We start from the raw sequence: 16,061 nt of genomic DNA on the forward strand, positions 1-16,061 counted from the left end.
GAAATATGCGTCTCTGGATGGCCAGTGATTCGCAGCCCCCTTCCGCGATAGGAAGGGCCTGCGCGTCCCGGGACCTTTCGCTTCCCTTTCTGCTGCGCGACCTCCCTGGCCCCTCTGAGATCTCCATGGCGACGCCGCGCGTCCCCCACAACAGGAAAGCCTTAGGCGGCGCGGCTCGGCGCTCGGAGACTTAAGAGTACCCAGCCTCGACGTGGTGGATGTCGAGTCTTGGGGTCACACGCACAGGCAGTGGCCAAGCAAACACCCGCTCATATTTAGTGCACGCGCCTGGGTTCGAGTTGCCGGAGCCTCGCGCGAAGGGCAGGGGTTCGAGCGCCCCTTCTCCCTGCCTCGCCTTGGCGCCTGGGGGCTGCTGTCTCAGTTTCCCAGCGACAGGCAGGGGTTTCGAGCGCCCCCCTCCCCTCCCTCGTCAAGATCCAAGCTAGCTGTCTCAGTTTCCCCGCGGAGCCTGGGACGCCAGCGGAGGGGCTCGGCGCGTAGGGATCACGCAGCTTCCTTCCTTTTTCTGGGAGCTGTAAAGACGCCCCCGCGGCCAAGGCCGAAAGGGGAAGCGAGGAGGCCGCGGGGGTGTGAGTGCCCTCGGGTGTAGAGAGAGGACGATGATTTCCCCGGAAGTGGTGAGACCGCGCATCGTCACTCCCACGGTTAGCGGTCGCCGGGAGGTGCCTGGCTCTGTCCCGGCAGCTTCTCGAGAAACGCTCGTGTCAGCTAGGTGTGGACGTGACCTACAGGGAGGGGCACCTCTCAGTGGAGGTAGCCCGGGGAGGATTCCTGGGGCCCCACCCAGGCAAGGGGCTCATCCACTCGATTAAAGAGGCCTGCGTTAGCTGGAGAGGGAGGACTTGAGTTCGGATCCCTTCGCAGCCTGGAGTCTCAGTTTAGCGCTTTGTGAAATAGACACAATAACAGTCCCCACTCTCCGGGGAAGTTGGCAGTATTTAATAGTACTTAATAAACCGCTTAGCGTGGTGTAGACCGTGATTCAAGCTTAGCCTGGCCGGGAACGGGAGGCGTGGGGGCCGGGAGCAGCCCCCGGGGTCATCGCCCCGCCACCGCCGCCCGATTGCTTTAGCTTGGAAATTCCGGAGCTGGAGCGGCCAGCGAGGGAGGGTGACCCTGCTCGGCCCTGGCACCCTCTCAGTCCGGAAATAGTGCAGCATTTGTTCCGGAGGGGAAGGCGCGAGGTTTCCGGGAAAGCAGCGCCGCCCCTTGGCCCCCAGGTGGCTAGGGCTATAAAGGACCACGCGCCCCACCGCGTCCCAGTCGACGCTGAGCTCCTCTGCTACTCAGAGCTGCAACCTCAGCCTCGCTATGGCTCCCAGCGGCCCCCGGCCCGCACTGCTCGCACTCCTGGTCCTGCTCGGGGCTCTATTCCCAGGTGAGTCGGGGTAGGGATTGCCGTCGGGCCAGCTCCCCTAAGCCCCGGGAGGACCGGCTCCCAGGTCAGGTCATGCATGCTTAGGTAGCTGTTTATGGGAAGGCGGGGCTAGAGGCAGCGATTGAAAGGCAACAGCCAGTAGGTTCGAATCCAGACCCTGCATCACCTCCACGTGTGGCCTCGGGCTATAGATTGCAGCTTTAAAAAAGGGTAGGGGGTTGGAGATGGAGGGGAGGGGCGGGCCTCGTTTTGTTGCCCAGGCCGGTCTGGAACTCCTGGGGTCTAGCCTTACCTCCTGCCTCAGCCTCCCGAGTAGCTGGGATGAGAGGTGTGAGCCATCGCCTTGCTTGGCTAGATTGGGTCTCTTAAACTTGAGTTTCTCAGCTGTAAAACGGGAAACGTTATAGCTGCCACCTGGCAGGGTATCTTGGCCCAGCACAGCACCTGGCCCCAGGACTGGATCATGATGGTTTGGGAACTTGGCTCTGCGCCAACCCAACAAGGCTTAAGGGACACCCACCCCCCTCAAGATGTATATTCTGTTCCTCATCCTCTCTGCCCCTGGGGAAGTCCAGGGCTGCTTCTACTCAGGGGAATTCCAGAGCTGACTTATCCGTGGCCCAAAGCTGAGAAGTGGGACGCCCCAGCACACCCTCCCCCAGATCCAGCCCAGCTAGGGAAGAGGGAAGGGGTCAGAGGGTCTTTCATGGTGGTGTAAGTTTGGGCAACCAGGAGAGTGGGAGATGGACAGCTTGGTTAACAGCTCAACAAAGCCTCAGATCCAGGCCAGCAGGGTGGTTCATGCCTGTAATCCCAACACTTTAGGAGGCCCAGGCGGGTGAATCACTTAAGGTCAGGAGTTTGAGACCAGCCTGGCCAACATGGCAGAAGCCCATCTGTACTAAAAATACAAAAATTAGCAGGCGTGGTGGCGGGCGCCCATGATCCCAGCTACTCGGGAGGCTGAGGCAGGAAAATCCCTTAAGCCCACGAGGCGGAGGTTGCAGTGAACAAAGATTGTGCCACTGCACTCCAGCCTGGGAGACATAGCGAGATTCTGTCTCAAAAAACAAAGCATTCTGATCCGGACTCAGACCCAGACTGCACTGCTTTCTAGCTGAGCAACCATTTCCCTCTATGAAATGGGAATGGTCCCAGAATCTCCCTTGGAAAATGTATGGAGCCAGTGTCCTCACACCCCCATCCAAGACAGAACAAATCTGAGACAGCAATCTTTGAAGTGGGCAGTGCTGGGCTCAGACATTTTTTCCCACCTTCGGAGGCAGCAGAATCTGAGGGACTTAATCCAAATAAGCCCCTTCTTTCTTTTTTTTTTTTTGAGACGGAGTCTCACTCTGTCGCCCAGGCTGGAGTGCAGTGGCGTGATCTCGGCTCACTGCAACCTCTGCCTCCCAGGTTCAAGCGATTCTCCTGCCTCAGCCTCCTTGAGTAGCTGGGACTACAGGCATGTGCCATCACTCCCGGCTAATCACTGTGTTAGCCAGGATGGTCTTGATCTCCTGAACTCGTGATCTGCCCACCCCAGTCTCCCAAAGTGCTGGGATTACATGCGTGAGCCACAGTGCCCACCCCGTAAGCCCCTTCTTTCTTACCTGCACTTACTTGCAAGGTAGCCAGTTGCTACCCATCCTGTGCTGAGTTACTTATATTAGCAAGGGATGGGGTGGCTATACTCACCCACCTTACAGATGGGGAAATTGAGGCCCAAAGAGGGGGAAACTACGTGTCTTAGGGAGTGAGGAGCCAGTCTGATTCCTGGAGGGCTGACTCTCTCCACCTGACTTCTTGGGAGGGAGGAGGGCACCAACTTCACATTAAAATCTGGTTGGACACAGTGGCTCACACCTGTAATCCTGGCATTTTGGGAGGCTTAGGTGGGAGGATCACTTGAGGCCAGGAGTTTGAGACCAGCCTTAGCAACATAGTGAGACCCCATCTCTAGAAAAATGTTTTTCAGGGCCAGGCGCAGTGGCTCACACCTATAATCCCAGCACTTTGGGAGGCTGAGGCGGGCGGATTACCTGAGGTCAGGAGTTTGAGACCAGCCTGACCAACATGGAGAAACCCCGTCTCTACTAAAAATACAAAATTACCCGGGTGTGGTGGCACATGCCTGTAATCCCAGCTACTTGGGAGGCTGAGGCAGGAGAATCGCTTGAACCTGGGGGGCGGAGGTTGCGGTGAGCTGAGATCGTGCCATTGCACTCTAGCCTGGGCAACAAGAGCTAAATTCCGTCTCAAAAAAAAAAAAAAAATGTTTTTCAAATATTAGCCGGGTATGGTGGTGTCCTGTAGTCCCAGCTACTTGGGAGGCTAAGATGGGAGGATCACTTGAGCCCAGGAGTTCAAGGTTACAGTGAGCTATGATTGTACCACTGTATTCCAGCCTGGGTGACAGAGGGAGACCTGTTAAAAAAAAAAAAACAGTGATGGCTAAAATCCTTCCATGGCTCCCTGCTGCCCTCAGTATAAAGAACACATGTGGCTGGGCGTAGTGGCTCACGCCTGTAATCCCAGCACTTTGGGAGGCTGAGGCAGGCGGATCACTTGAGGCCAGGAGTTTGAGAGCAGGCTGGCCAACGTGGCGAAACCCCGTCTCTATTAAAAATACAAAAATTAGCCGGGCGTGGTGGTGCTTGCCTGTAGTCCCAGATACTCTGGAGGGTGAGGCAGGAGAATGGCGTGAACCCGGGAGGCGGAGGTTGCAGTGAGCTGAGATCGCGCCACTGCACTCCAGTCTGAGTGACAAAGCGAGACTCCGTCTCAAAAAAATAAATAAAAGAACACATCTTTAGCATGGCCTTCAGTGCTCACGGGATCTTCCTGAATTAATCTCCCCCTCTTCATCCTTGCTCACTCAGCTCCAGCCACCCTGCCCCAGGACTTCTGTACTTGCCTGGAACTTATTTCCCTTTTCTCCGGACACCCAGCCCTTTCTCGTCATTTAGATCTCTGCTGAATCATTACCCTGACACCAAGGCACTGTCTATTCTATCACCCTGTGTTGTTTTTGTCAAAGCTCATGTTAACATCAGTTATTAATTATCTTGTTTGCTCATAATTTTTTTTTTTTTTTTTTTTTTTTTGGAGACAGAGTCTCGTTCTGTTGCTCAGGCTGGAGTACAATGGCACAATCTTGGCTCACTGTAACCTCCACCTCCCAGGTTCAAGTGATTCTTGTGCCTCAGCCTCCCAAATAGCTAGGACTACAGGCACGTCCCACCATGCCTGGCTAATTTTTGTATTTTTAGTGGAGACGGGGTTTTGTCATGTTGGCCGGGCTAATCTCAAATTCCTGACCTCAAGTGATCTGCCCGCCTTGGCCTCCCAAAGTGCTGGGATTACAGGCATGAGCCACCGCGCCCTGCCTGCTCATGAATTTTCTCTTTAACTTCCACATCGAAGGCAAAGTATTGTCTTGTTAAGGCTGTGCCTCCAGCACCCAGCACAGGCTGGGCGCACATTCCCATGATGAACCTGATTTGTAATGCCTGTCGCCTCTTCCCTCGTTTCTTCTAGTACTTGGCAATGCTGAGACATCTGTGTCCCCCACAAAAGTCATCCTGTCCCGGGGAGGCTCCGTGCGAGTGACATGCAGCACCTCCTGTGACCAGCACACCTTGTTGGGCATAGAGACTCCGTTGCCTAAAAAGGAGTTGCTCCCGGGTGGGAACAACTGGAAGACGTATGAACTGAGCAATGTGCAAGAAGATAGCCAACCAATGTGCTATTCAAACTGTGCTGATCGGCAGTCAACAGCTAAAACCTTCCTCACCGTGTACTGTGAGTAACTGAGCCTGAAGGGCTGGACTAGGCAGACCGGGTGGGAGAGACGTACAGGGGCGCCTGCAGTGGCCTGGGGGAAACTTTGCCACTTGCTGATAAGGTCAAGGAGGGGCTCCTTGAAGGGCAGGTGGGGACATCCTTGGAAAGTCCCTTTGTGAATTTCTTTGGGTACAATTAAAGTATCTACAGGCTGGGCATGGTGGCTCACGCCTGTAATCCCAGAACTTTGGGAGGCTGAGGCTGTCGGATCACCTGAGATCAGGAGTTTAAGTTTCGCCAACATGGTGAAACCCTGTCTCTACTAAAAATACAAAAATCAGCCGGGCATGGTGGCATGCGCCTGTAATCCCAGCTACTCGGGAGGCTGAGGCAGGAGAATTGCTTAAACCTGAGAGGCAGAGATTGCAGTAAGCCGTGATTGCGCCAGTGCGCTGCAGTCTGGATAACAGAGCAAGATTCCATCTCAAGAAAAAAAAAAAGGTATCAACAGGAATTCGGCACATTCGAGCATTAGAGAATGCCATCTGTCTACGCCTCACTCTTTGAACATATGACAAGGTCCTGCTTCGGACACTTTAATAAAAGATGCAAATTAAGCCAAGTGTGGTGGCTTGCACCTATAATCCCAACTACTCCAGAGGCTGAGGCAGAAGGATGGTTTGAGCCCGGGAGTTTGAGACCAACCTGGGCAACAGAGTGAGAACCTGTTTCTTTTTTTTTTTTTTGAGACGGAGTCTCACTCTGTCGCCCAGGCTGGAGTGCAGTGGTGTGATCTTGGACCACTGCAAGCTCCCCCTCCCGGGTTCACGCCATTCTCCTGCCTCAGCCTCCGGAGTAGCTGGGACTACAGGTGCCTGCCACCATGCCCGGCTAATTTTTTTGTATTTTTAGTAGAGACAGGGTTTCACCATGTTAGCCAGGATCTTCTCAATCTCCTGACCTGGTGATCCGCCTGCCTCGGCCTCCCAAAGTGCTGAGATTACAGGCGTGAGCCACCGTGCCCATCCAAGACCCTGTTTCTACCAGAAAAAAAAAAGAAAAAGTAAATAATTTAGCTGGGCATCATGATGTGCACCTGTAATCCCAGCTGCTCCTGAGACTGTGATGGGAGGATTGCTTTAACTAAGGGGTTCAAATCCTAGGAGTTCGAATCCATCCTAGGCAACATAGCAAACCCCATTTTTATTAAAAAAAAAAAAAAAGCCGGGCGCGGTGGCTCACGCTTGTAATCCCAGCACTTTGGGAGGCCGAGGCGGGCGGATCACGAGGTCAGAAGATCGAGACCACAGTGAAACCCTGTCTCTACTAAAAATACAAAAAAATTAGCCGGGCGTGGTGGCGGGCGCCTGTAGTCCCAGCTACTCAGACAGGCTGAGGCAGGAGAATGGCGTGAACCCGGGAGGCGGAGCTTGCAGTGAGCCGAGATTGCACCACTGCACTCCAGCCTGGGCGACAGAGCGAGACTCCGTCTCTAAAAAAAAAAAAAAAAAAAAAAAAAAACGAGTTAAAACTAGCCCTGGGATGGCATTTTTCACATATTGGCAACAAACAAAAGAATTGATAACAGCAGTGCTGCCAAGGCTATCAGAACATAGGCGATCCTAGGACAGTGCTATTGGGAGCGTAAATAAGCCCAACCCTGTGGTGGGAAATTGGGCATCAGTTCTCAAAATGTCATGGGCTTGGTGTGGTGGCTCACACCTGTAATCCCAGCACTTTGGGAGGCTGAGATGGGCGGATCACCTGAGGTCAGGAGTTCGAGATCAGCCTGACCAACATGGAGAAACCCCGTCTCTATTAAAAATACAAAAAAAACTAGCCAGGCATAGCGGTGCATACCTGTAATCCCAGCTACTCGGGAGGCTGAGGCAGGAGAATCTCTTGAACCTGGGAGGCAGAGGTTGCGGTGAGCCGAGATTGCACCACTGCACTCCAGCCTGGGCAACAAGAGCAAAATTCCATCTCAAAAAAAAAAAAAAAAAGAAAAGAAATGAAAGAAGGTATGTTGAATATGAGTGGTATGCCACCCTCACATTAGGGAAGGGCAGTTTCGGGGAGGCTGTATTTATGTATAAAATAGCCCTAAAAGGAAGTGGGAGAAATGGCAATATTAGTTGGCTATGAGAAGAGAGGCTGGGAGGCTGTGGGAGAGGGCTTGGGTGTGGAGAATTCTTTTTTTTTTTTTTTTTCTTTTTTTGAGACAGAGTTTCACTGTTGTTGCCCAGGCTGGAGTGCAATGGCACGATCTCGGCTCACCGCAACCTCCACCTCCTGAGTTTAAGTGATTCTCCTGCCTCAGCCTCCCGAGTAGCTGGGATTACAGGCATGGGCCACTACGCCTGGCAAATTTTGGATTTTTAGTAGAAACAGGGTTTCTCCATGTTAGTCAGGCTGGTCTCGAACTCCAACCTCAGGTGATCTGCCCGCCTCGGCCTCCCAAAGTGCTGGGATTACAACGTGACCTACTTTGCCTGGCTGAGAATTCTTTTTTTGTTGCTGTCTTTTTGAGATGGAGTTTTGCTGTGTCTCCAGCCTGGAGTGCAATAGTGTGATCTCAGCTCACTGCAACCTCTCCCTCCCCGGTTCAAGCGATTCTCCTGCCTCAGCCTCCCAAGTAGCTGGAATTACAGGCGCCCAGCACCACACCCGGCTAATTTTTGTATTTTTAGTAGAGACGGGATTTCATCATGTTGGCCAGGCTGGTCTTGATCTCCTGACCTTGTGATCTGCCCGCCTCGGCCTCCCAAAGTGCTGAGATTACAGGCGTGAGCCACCGCCCCCAGCCGAGAATTTCTCTTTGCATCCTTCCTACTTTGGGGACTTTGAATGGTGGGAATGAGTTATCAAGGCCAAAATAAGGAATTCAAATGAAAACAAAACAAAATCAAAGAAGAAAAAACAGAAGAGCACTAGGCAGGCTAGGCACAGTGGCTCATGCCTATAATCCCAGCAATTTAGGAGGCCGAAGTAGGAGGATCGCTTGGAGGCCAGGAGTTGGACACCAGCCTGGGCAACATAGCAAGACCCCATATCTACAAAAAATAAAAACCTAACCAAGCGTGGTGGCATACTAGTAGTCCCAGCTACTCAGGAGGCTGAGGTGGGAGGATCGCCTGAGCCCGGGAGGTCCAGGCTGCAGTGAGCCGTGATGATACCACTGCACTCCAGCCTGGGTGACAGAAAGAGACCCTGTCTCTAAAAAATAAAAACTAGCCAAGTAGCTTTGGGATTAGCCTTGGGTTCCAGTCCCAGCAAGGCTTTTAATAGCTTGGGGGACATGGCTTCTACATTTACTTTGCAATCAGGTGAGACCTCCTCTGATGGGGAAAATGACATGGTGAGGGACAAAGGATGTTCTCCTATCATTGTGTCAGGGCAAGGAAGCCTCTGGGTAAATGATCAGCCTTGCTTCTGATTTGGAGGGTGGGTGAGCAGATGCTGACCTTCCCGGATGAGGGAAGTTCCCGAACATTCCCAGCAGCTTCTGAAAACCCCAGGGAAACCTCTTTGAAGGTCTTTTCTGCATCTCTGCCTGATAGGTCGTTTTTTTTTTGTTTGTTTTGTTTTTTTGAGACACAGTCTTGCTCTGTCGCCCAGGCTGGATCACTGCAACCTCCATCTCCCAGGTTCAAGCACTTCTCCTGCCTCATCCTCTCCAGTAGCTGGGATTACAGGCACCCGCCACCACGCCTGGCTAATTTTTGTATTTTTAGTAGAGACAGGGTTTTGCCAAGTTGGCCAGGCTGGTCTCGAACTCCAGACCTCTGGTGATTCACCCACCTCAGCCTCCCAAAGTGCTGGGATTACAGGCTTGAGCCACCGCGCCCAGCTGTGCCTGATAGCTGAGAGCGTAGAACTCCAGGTTTGAGACCTGACTCTGCCACATTTCTCCCTCTATGACTGTGGGTGCCCCACTTTGCCTTAGTTTTTACCTCTGTAAAATGGAACAGATGGCTGGCACAGGTAGCAAAGGAGTAAAAGGTGTGTGAGAGGGTGTTACCTAAGAGAGACTCTAGCTTGGTCTTGCCCCACCCCTGGTGTAAACATAAAGAAGCCTCCCTGGATGACTCAGTCTTCTCCAAGAAGGTTAGAGGTGTAGTTCCTAGAGGAGGTGACCACTAGCTGGGCTTTGAAGGATGTGTAGGAGTTCGTAAAGACAGGCATTCTGGGCAGGGGGAACAGCCTGGGCAAAAGTTCGGAGCAGGGAGAAATCTTGATGGAGGCAGGAGGAGGAGGAGGTAGGTTGGTGTAGGCCAGGTGCAGTGGCTCACACCTGTAATCCCAGCGCTTTGGGAGGCCAAAGCAAGAGGATTGTTTGAGCCCAGGAGTTCGAGACCAGCCTGGGCAACATAGCGAGACCCTGTCTCTAAGAAAAAATTAAACAGTTAGCAGGGTACAGTGGCATATGCTTGTACTCTCAACTACTCTTGAGGCTCAAGTGGGAGGATCACTTGAGCCCAGGAATTTTTTTGTTTTTGTTTGTTTTTTTGAGATGGAGTCTCGCTCTGTGGCCCAGGCTGGAGTGCAATGGTGCCATCTTGGCTCACTGCAGCCTCCGCCTCCTGGGTTCAACCAATTCTCCTGCCTCAGCCTCCCGAGTTGCTGGGATTACAGGTACCCACCATCATGCCCAGTTAATTTTTTTGTATTTTTAGTAGAGATAGGGTTTTACCATGTTAGCCAGGCTGGTCTTGAATGCCTGACCTCAAGAGATCCTCCCGCCTCGGCTTCCCAAAGTGCTGGGATTACAGGTGTGGGCCACTGAGCATGGTCAAGCCCAGGAATTTGAGGTCACAGTCAGCTATGAGTCAGCTATGATTGCACCACTGCATTCCAGCCCAGCTGACAGAGAGACCCTGCCCCTAAAAAAAAAAAAAATTGATTGATGGGAGGAGGGGTGAGGTTGGCGGTGCCTTGAATGCCAGGTGGAGGAGCTGGGATTTTCCTTCTTGGGGTGATAGGGAATCATGAAGGGTTTGTGAGCAGGCCAGGGATTAGATAGCTGAAGGCTGGATTTACCAGAAGCCAACGAGCAGTTGGCTATGGTCCTTGTCCACGCGGCCCATGTTGTGGGCAGTGACCGTGTCCAAGAAGGGAGGGACAGACAAGTATTTGAATACTTCAGTGACCAGGATTTGGTAAAGGACTGCAGGTCAGGGTCAAGAAGAGGTGAGAGCAGGACAGACTTCCTCCCCGCTGCACCAGGCAGCTGAGCTGGGTTTCCTCTAGGGGCTGAGGTTTGAGGGTACCTCAAGTTCTGCAAGAGTCTGTAGGAGGTGGTAAGAGAGAAGAGCTGGAGGTCAGAGTTTTCTTGACTATATATATATATATGTATATATATATACATATATATTTTTTTTTTTTTTTTTTTGAGACAGAGTCTCGCTCTGTCGCCCAGGCTGGAGTGCAGTGGCGCGATCTCGGCTCACTGCAAGCTCCGCCTCCCGGGTTCACGCCATTCTCCTGCCTCAGCCTCTCCGAGTAGCTGGGACTACAGGCGCCCGCCACCACGCCCGGCTAATTTTTTGTATTTTTAGTAGAGACGGGGTTTCACCGTGGTCTCGATCTCCTGACCTCGTGATCCGCCCGCCTCGGCCTCCCAAAGTGCTGGGATTACAAGCGTGAGCCACCGCGCCCGGCCATATATATATATTTTTAACAGCTTAACAGCTTTCTGTTTTATTTTTAGAGACAGGGTCTCACTTTGTCACCCAGGCTGGAGTGCAGTGGTACAATCATAGCTATGACTGCAGCCTCAAACTCCCAGGCTCAAGAAATCCTCCTCCCACCTTTAGCCTCCTGAGTAGCTGGGACTACAGGTGTGAGCCACCAAGAAGCCCAGCTTGGTTTTTTTGTTTTTTTGGTGTTTTTTGTTTGGTTGGTTGTTTTTTTTTTTTGTTTGTTTGTTTTTTTCTGAGAGAGACTCTCACTCTGTCACCCAGTCGAGAGTACAGTGGCGCGATCTCAGTTCACTGCAATCTCTGCCTTCTGGGCTGAAGTAATCCTTTCACCTCAGCCTCTCAAGTAGCTGGGACTACAGGCACACAACACCACACCTGGCTAACTTTTGTATTTTTAGTAGAGACGGGGTTTCACCATGTTGGCCAAGCTGGTCTCGAACTCCTGACCTCAGGTGATCCACCTGCCTCGGCCTCCCAAAGTGTTGGGATTACAGGCGTGAGCCACCGTGCGCAGCCTTTTTGTTGTTATTAGACTCTGTCATTAATGACTTTTTTTTTTTTTTTTTTTTTTTTTTTTAAATAGAAACGGGGTCTTTCTTTCCCAGGCTAAAGTACAGTGGCATGATCACAGCTCATTATAGCCTTAAACTCCTGGGCTCAAGTGATCCTCCTGCCTCAGCCTCCCAAGTAGCAGGGACTACAGGTGTGTACCACCACACCCAGTTAACCATTCATTCATTCATTCATTCATTCATTTTGAGATGGAGTCTCGCTCTGTCACCTAGGCTGGATTGCAGTGGCACGATCTCAGCTCACTGCAACCTCCACCTCCCAGGTTCAAGAGATTCTCCTGCCTCATCCTCTGGAGTAGCTGAGACTACAGGCGTGCACCACCATGCTGGACTAATTTTTGTATTTTTAATAGAGATGGGGTTTCACTCTGTTGGTCAGGCTTATCTCGAACTCCTGACCTCGTGATCCACCCTCCTTGGCCTCCCAAAGTGCTGGGATTAAAGATGTGAGCCACTGCGCCCTGCCAACCTTTTTTAAATTTTTCTTAGAGATGGGGGTCTCCCTATGTTGCCCAGGCTTGTCTTGAACTCCTGGCCTCAAGTGACCCTCTTGCCTTGGCCTCACAAAATGCTAGGATTACAGCCTGAGCCATCACACCTGGCCAACAGGTTTTTTGTTTTTTGTTTTTTGTTTTTAAAGAATGTCTAGGCCAGGCGCATTTGCTTTCACCTGTAATCCCAGCACTTTGGGAGGCTGGGGTGGGCAGATCACTTGAGGTCAGGAATTCGAGACCAGCCTGGGCAACATGCTGAAACCCCGTTTCTACTAAAAGTACAAAAATTAGCTGGGTGTGGTGGCGTGTGCCTGTAATCCCAGCTACTCAAGGGGCTGAGGCAGGAGAATTGCTTGAACCCAGGAGGCAGAGGTTGCAGTGAGCCAAGATTGCGCCATCGCCCTCCAGCCTGGGCTACAGAAGGAGACTCAGTCTAAAAAATTAATTAATTAATTAAAAATAAAAATACAAAATTAATTAATTAAAAATAAAAATACAAAAATTAACTGGGTGTGGTGGTGGGTGCCTGTAATCTAAGCTACTCAGGAGGCTGAGGCAGGAGAATCCCCTGAATCCCAGAGGCAGAGGTTGCAGTGAGCCGAGATCGAGCCACTGGTTGCCCAGTCTAGTGCACTGAGCTGCTGAATTTATTTGACCAGACGCCTAGCAATAGACTTTGAAGTTCTTTTCCACTTTTCACTCTAAGATGCTGCTGTCATGAATAAGGAATTTTTTGATCCCCTTCACAAACACTCGGGGCCCTCTTACCAGTTTTCACTGAAGATCTTGACATTCCTATCTGCTTAGGTGTCTGGGCGTGTTTGGGGGAGATACTGAAGAGGTAGGGCTCCCAGGCAGGTGCAGTTCGTCTGTTAGGCAGGCAGCAAGGTCCAGTTCACCAGACACCCCCACCTCTGTTTTCCTGCAGGGACTCCAGAACGGGTGGAACTGGCACCCCTCCCCTCTTGGCAGCCAGTGGGCAAGAACCTTACCCTACGCTGCCAGGTGGAGGGTGGGGCACCCCGGGCCAACCTCACTGTGGTGCTGCTCCGTGGGGAGGAGGAGCTGAGCCGGCAGCCAGCGGTGGGGGAGGCCACCGAGGTCACGGCCACGGTGCTGGTGAGCAGAGATGACCACGGAGCCAATTTCTCGTGCCGCACTGAACTGGACCTGCGGCCCCAAGCCAAGCTGTTTGAGAACACCTCAGCCCCCCACCAGCTCCAAACCTTTGGTGAGGATTGAAGAAGCCAGCAGGGAGAAGGTGGGCGTGGGGTATCCTGCAATGCGGTGCCTGTGGCCATAGGATTTTTTGAGATGGGTGTGGCCCCGGCTAAGGGGTGCATGTGTTCTAGGCGTATGTGGCCTAGGCTGCTGAGTAGCCCTGGAAGAGGATCTCGCAGGAGGGGGAATGAAATGCCCCAGAGAACGGCTTCGGGATGTCCATCCGTCTGCTCACACCTTTCCTCTCTCCCTAGTCCTGCCAGCGACTCCACCACAACTTGTCAGCCCCCGGGTCCTAGAGGTGGACACGCAGGGGACCGTGGTCTGTTCCCTGGACGGGCTATTCCCAGTCTCGGAGGCCCAGGTCCACCTGGCACTGGGGGACCAGAGGTTGGACCCCACAGTCACCTATGGCGTCGAGTCCCTCTCGGCCGAGGCCTCAGTCAGTGTGACCGCAGGGGAGGAGGGCACCCAGCAGCTGTTGTGTGCGGTAATACTGGGGAACCAGAGCCAGGAGACACGGCAGACCGTGACCATCTACAGTAAGAAGTGGCAGGGGCGGAGCGGGGCTTCTCAGGGGTGTGACCTGAACCTGGGGCGGGGCTCACTATGTGCCTATCCCAGGCTTTCCGGCACCCAACGTGACTCTGACGGAGCCAGAGGTCTCAGAAGGGACCGAGGTGATAGTGAAGTGTGAGGCCCACCCTAGAGCCAAGGTGACGCTGAATGGGGTTCCAGCCCAGCCACTGGGCCCGACGGCCCAGTTCCTGCTGAAGGCCACCCCAGAGGACAACGGGCGCAGCTTCTCCTGCTCTGCAACCCTGGAGGTGGCCGGCCAGCTTGTACACAAGAACCAGACCCAGGAGCTTCGTGTCCTGTGTGAGTGGGGCTGCTGATCAATGACCCCTATCCCCGAAGGCCCAATCTCCCTGAAGTGCCATAAGGTCTTGCCCTCCAAGTCCTGCCCCCACCCACCTTCATGTCATCTTGTTGTGTTTTTCCAGATGGCCCCCGACTGGACGAGAGAGATTGTCCGGGAAACTGGACATGGCCAGAAAATTCCCAGCAGTCTCCAGTGTGCCAGGCTTGGGGGAACCCCTTGCCCGAGCTCAAGTGTCTAAAGGATGGCACTTTCCCACTGCCCATCGGGGAATCAGTGACTGTCACTCGGGATCTTGAGGGCACCTACCTCTGTCGGGCTAGGAGCACTCGAGGGGAGGTCACCCGCGAGGTGACCGTGAATGTGCTCTGTGAGTGAGCCGGCGGGCAGAGCTGGGTTGGGGCAGGGGCCATGGACCCAATGCAATCCTCACTACCCATTGTATCCTCCCCACAGCCCCCCGGTATGGGATTGTCATCATCATTGTGGTAGCAGCCGCAGCCATACTGGGCACTGCAGGCCTCACGACGTACCTCTATAACCGCCAGCGGAAGATCAGGAAATACAGACTACAACAGGCTCAAAAAGGGACCCCCATGAAACCGAACACACAAGCCACGCCTCCCTGAACCTATCCCGGGACAGGGCCTTTTCCTCGGCCTTCCCGTATTGGTGGCAGTGGTGCCACACGGAACAGAGTGGAAGACATATGCCATGCAGCTACACCCACCGGCCCTGGGATGCCGGAGGACAGGGCATTGTCCTCAGTCAGATACAGACAGCATTTGGGGCCATGGTACCTGCACACCTAAAACACTAGGCCACGCATCTGATCTGTAGTCACATGACTAAGCTAAGAGGAAGGAGCAAGACTCAAGACATGACTGATGGATGTTAAAATCTAGCCTGACGAAAGGGGAAGTGGTGGGGGAGACATAGCCCCACCATGAGGACATACAGCTGGGAAATACTGAAACTCGCTGCCTATTGGGTATGCTGAGGCCCCACAGACTTACAGAAGAAGTGGCCCTCCGCAGACATGTGTAGCATCAAAACACAAAGGCCCACACTCCCTGATGGATGCCAGCTTGGGCACTGCTGTCTACTGACCCCAACCCTTGATGATACGTATTTATTCATTTGTTATTTTACCAGCTATTTATTGAGTGTCTTTTATGTAGGCTAAATGAACATAGGTCTCTGGCCTCACGGAGCTCCCAGTCCTAATCACATTCAAGGTCACCAGGTACAGTTGTACAGGTTGTACACTGCAGGAGAGTGCCTGGCAAAAAGATCAAATGGGGCTGGGACTTCTCATTGGCCAACCTGCCTTTCCCCAGAAGGAGTGATTTTTCTATCGGCACAAAAGCACTATATGGACTAGTAATGGTTACAGGTTCAGAGATTACCCAGTGAGGCCTTATTCCTCCCTTCCCCCCAAAACTAACACCTTTGTTAGCCACCTCCCCACCCACATTTCTGCCAGTGTTCACAATGACACTCAGCGGTCATGTCTGGACATGAGTGCCCAGGGAATATGCCCAACCTATGCCTTGTCCTCTTGTCCTGTTTGCATTTCACTGGGAGCTTGCACTATGCAGCTCCAGTTTCCTGCAGTGATCAGGGTCCTGCAAGCAGTGGGAAGGGGGCCAAGGTATTGGAGGACTCCCTCCCAGCTTTGGAAGCCTCATCCGTGTGTGTGTGTGTGTGTGTGTGTGTGTGTGTGTGTGTGTGTGTGTAGACAAGGTCTCACTCTGTCACCCAGGCTGGAGTGCAGTGGTGCAATCATAGTTCACTGCAGCCTTAACCTCCTGGGCTCAAGTGATCCTCCCATCTCAGCCTCCTGAGTAGCAGGGACTATAGGCTCACACCACCACACCTGGCAAATTTGATTTTTTTTTTTTTTAAGAGACGGGGTCTCGCAACATTGCCCAGACTTCCTTTGTGTTAATAAAGCTTTCTCAACTGCCTCAGCCTTGTGTGAGTTGAGGGGAGGTGTCATATCCA

The 16,061-nt window shown here is 52.8% G+C and overlaps 1 protein-coding gene across 2 annotated transcripts; it reads left to right on the top strand.

Moving 5' to 3' along the window:
* The first annotated feature begins 277 nt into the window (after positions 1 to 277).
* Positions 278 to 16,024, top strand: ICAM1 (intercellular adhesion molecule 1). Of its 2 annotated transcripts, none has more exons than XM_055238212.2 (7): positions 278 to 1,399; positions 4,940 to 5,203; positions 12,882 to 13,184; positions 13,429 to 13,716; positions 13,799 to 14,053; positions 14,179 to 14,424; positions 14,511 to 16,024. In XM_055238212.2, exons 1-7 carry the CDS (start codon positions 1,333 to 1,335, stop codon positions 14,681 to 14,683), a joined length of 1,596 nt encoding a protein of 531 aa, XP_055094187.1. In that variant the 5' UTR covers positions 278 to 1,332; the 3' UTR covers positions 14,684 to 16,024. The 2 variants fall into 2 exon arrangements, with proteins under 2 accessions (XP_055094187.1, XP_063472103.1); XM_063616033.1 differs by having other exon boundaries at positions 1,223 to 1,399; positions 14,179 to 14,405.
* Positions 16,025 to 16,061: the final 37 nt, after the last annotated feature.

Source organism: Symphalangus syndactylus, chromosome 13 (genome assembly GCF_028878055.3).
Source record: "Symphalangus syndactylus isolate Jambi chromosome 13, NHGRI_mSymSyn1-v2.1_pri, whole genome shotgun sequence".
NCBI lineage: Eukaryota > Metazoa > Chordata > Mammalia > Primates > Hylobatidae > Symphalangus > Symphalangus syndactylus.